Source organism: Tursiops truncatus, chromosome 1, assembly GCF_011762595.2.
Source record: "Tursiops truncatus isolate mTurTru1 chromosome 1, mTurTru1.mat.Y, whole genome shotgun sequence".
NCBI lineage: Eukaryota > Metazoa > Chordata > Mammalia > Artiodactyla > Delphinidae > Tursiops > Tursiops truncatus.
Window position 1 is genome coordinate 147,879,953 of NC_047034.1, and position 3,208 is coordinate 147,883,160.

At 50.7% G+C, this 3,208-nt stretch overlaps 1 protein-coding gene across 1 annotated transcript; it reads right to left on the bottom strand.

The window, feature by feature from the left end:
* Positions 1–1,569: 1,569 nt before the first annotated feature.
* On the bottom strand, positions 1,570–3,208 carry LOC101329296 (Krueppel-like factor 17). Its single transcript, XM_033854128.2, has 2 exons — positions 2,353–3,208; positions 1,570–2,022 (listed from the first exon to the last, which is right to left on the bottom strand). Exons 1-2 carry the CDS (start codon positions 3,194–3,196, stop codon positions 1,778–1,780), a joined length of 1,089 nt encoding a protein of 362 aa, XP_033710019.1. The 5' UTR covers positions 3,197–3,208; the 3' UTR covers positions 1,570–1,777.

The window sequence follows — 3,208 nt, forward strand, 5'->3', positions numbered from 1 at the left end:
CTCAGGCACCTCCTTGAGAAGTCTTTCTTCCCTGACACACACTTTCGTTGTCTCCGTGCCCCTCACCATGAGCCGTCCCGACAGCCATGGTGCTCTCTGTACTGTGGGTTGAAGAACATTTGTCGAATGAATGGAAGTTTGCAGGCTGACTCTCTTGGGAGCAATCGCCAGACCCAGCTTCTCTCTGCCTGGAATTCTCTTTTCTCTTCATTCATCTGCTCAGTTTATTTCAACATCAAGGGATTACTAGATGTTACATACCCTCACTTACTGAGCTCAAGGGTCACCTCCCCCAGAAATTCTGACCTTCCCCTTCATGTGGTCCTCCTCTCCATGGCCACTGCACCAAGGTGGAGCTCTCAGCCCCTAGACCAAGATGGTCCCTGGGCCACAGGAACCAGATGTGATTCATTTCACTGTGGCCATCACCTGATAGTACTGGGCACCAGATTGGGCCCAGGAGACACCTGTAGGAGACGTCATCTCTAAGATAAGAGATCTACCTCTGAAGTGGGCAGATCCTGGTTAGGATCCCAGCTCTGCCACTTGAGAACTTACGCAAGTTCCTTTCTGTTAGTTTGCTGGTCAGTAAAACAGCTGGCTGAGAAATCCAAGAATGAGGTTCTGAACTACCTGGGGCTGAGTTTCCAGAGGAGTCATTATGCCCTCAATCCTAGGAGAGGGGCAGGGCAGAGCAGGCCTTTTAATAGCCGATACTTACTAGTCCAGGTACCTGGGCTTGGTGGGGGGAAGAGGGAAGGTTACAGTGCGGATCATCCTTCTCTGCCCCAGTCTAATGTCTTTCAACCCCAAGTTACCTAGAAAACAGAGCCTAGAACAAGAACTAAGTACTGATGTTTTATTTGGGTGATGCAAATACAGGGCATTGAGAGTGAGAAAAGGGACTCGACGCAAGAGCATGGGAGGCAGTGCCAGGTGATAGCAGGTTGAGTCTGCTTCATGACAAGACTGGAAGAGGCACAGAAGGTGTGTCCATTGGCTACTTGGGAGGTCTCCCCATTGGGAGAAATGGTGTCTTGCACCAGACCAGTTCAGGGAAGGGAGGGAAGAAGAGGGAATTTATCATCCTGGATTTCTCCCATCTCCCATTAGTCAAATGTTACCCCAGGAGCACTAACTCTTCCACATTCCTGGGTTGCTAGTGGCTACTTGAGGTGCCAGATCCCATGTCTTGTTCCATCCAAGTCTGGAAATGATGGGAGGAGACAAACTCTGGGCATGAGGCTGGTGAGTGCCGGACACAATCTGATTTTGTACATAAGATGTGTTCACAACAGTCCAATACTGTTTTTCTTTTACCAGAAGAGGGAATCTGGCATAATGATCAAAGACCTTTCCCAAAGTCACATGGCTAGTAAGTGGTAAATTCAGGATTTGAACATAGTCTGTCTCTGGAAACTGTCAAAGACCAAGATAAGGAACTTAGATTTTATGTAGCAGGCAAAGGAGAGTTGCTAAAGGGTTTCAAGCTGGGAGTGACATAAGATAAGAGCTTTTTATAAAGCTCCCAACCGCTACTTTGCTCCATCTTGCCACGTGGCTGAACTTGGCACAAAAGTAGGTGGCCCCAGAGATGTGAGGACACCCAAGACAGTCTTTGAGGAGCCCCGACTAGGTCCAGAGCTCATATGGGCTTCCACACTGCCTCATAATCTTTCTGTCTTCATCAAAACCTACACCTACCAAAGAGACTAGCTGGTCAGAGGCAGGCAAGATCTGGGCAGAGAAGCCAAAATGAGGGGAAGAGCAGATTGACCTAAAGACCAGGAGCAGAAGGACCAGCCATACGTCCACTGTCAGCCGGTGGGTCTGGGGATGTTGGCATCCGCATATGAGTCCTTTGGTGTTGCCTGAGATGGTCAGATCTCATGAACTGTCGGCCGCACTGGTCACATTTATGTGGTCGGTATTTGGTGTGTATCCGAGTATGTCTTCTAAGTTCATCAGAACGGAAGAAGGACCAAGTACAGGCTTCCCACATGCATTTATAGGGCCTTTCACCTGGGGGAATGACAAGGGAGAGAAGGAATTTTGAGGAATAGGCCAGCAGGTAGGAAGGGAGGGGTCTGACTTTATGAAGCAAAGCAGTCAACGTTGAGGAATCAAAAGGAAAAACTCAGGACAGCAGTGAGAAGACAGCACCATCAGCAGTCTCCACCTTGGCACAGTCATCCTGGACTGTGGGAAAGCAAGCTGGTGGGCCCAGAAGAGCTTGATCCCAGACTTGAAGGATGCTGGGCTAATCCCAAACCACTACAAACCAGGGGTCCCCCACAAATCTAAAGTCCAGAGATCTCTCCACCCCCCCCACCCATCCGACACCTCATTTACCTGTGTGTTTGCGTTGGTGACTCACGAGGTGGGAGCGCTTAGTGTAAGCTTTTTCACAGTTCTCATAGTCGCAGCGGTAAGGCCTTGAAACTGGGGATCTCCTCCTGGGAGGCCTTTCCTGGGCCCTGGAGTACTGCTCTGCTCTCCGTGGAGCAGGTAAGGGCTGCTTAGGTAGGAAGGGGTCTTCCTGGGAGACTGGCTGGCTCACAAGAGAGCCCTGGGATTCCAAAGCCAGCAATAATGGCGATTCAGCTGGGGGCATCCCATAGTTGTGGGGGTTTCTAGGGGGCAACATCTGATCCAAAGAGCGGAGCATTGCCAGGGCCTCAGTGGAAGGCATGGTTGGATCCAGTAATGTTTTAGGTGTTAAAGGGCCTCCATTAGAAGGTACTGTTGGGAGGCCAGAATAAGGCATTGTTCGCATTCTGACGTGGGACATCATTGGGATTCCACTGGCAGGTGAGACTGGCGGCCCATTGGGGGACATCCTTAGATTCCCACCAAAGGTCGTGGCCACCCCTGGAATACTGGGCTCTCCTAAGGGCATCGCCTGGGACCCCTTGAAAATCATTTCTGTCTGGGAAGGAGACATTCCCTCAGTGTAAATCATCTGGGAAGGAGTGAAAGTCACTTGGGGGCAGTAGGTCACACCGTGGTCAGGCAGCAACATACTGAAGTGTGACCCCATTTCACTGGCGTTCTGCCTGGGTGCCTCAGCAGAGACCAAGGAGGTCGTCTCCAGCTCTATGCACTGAGGGACGTGTTGAATGCCTGTTGGGCCATGGTTCCAAGAGGTGTGCACTCCACTGTTTCTGGGAGATGAAGACACATCCAAGATGGACATTGACTTCTCAGT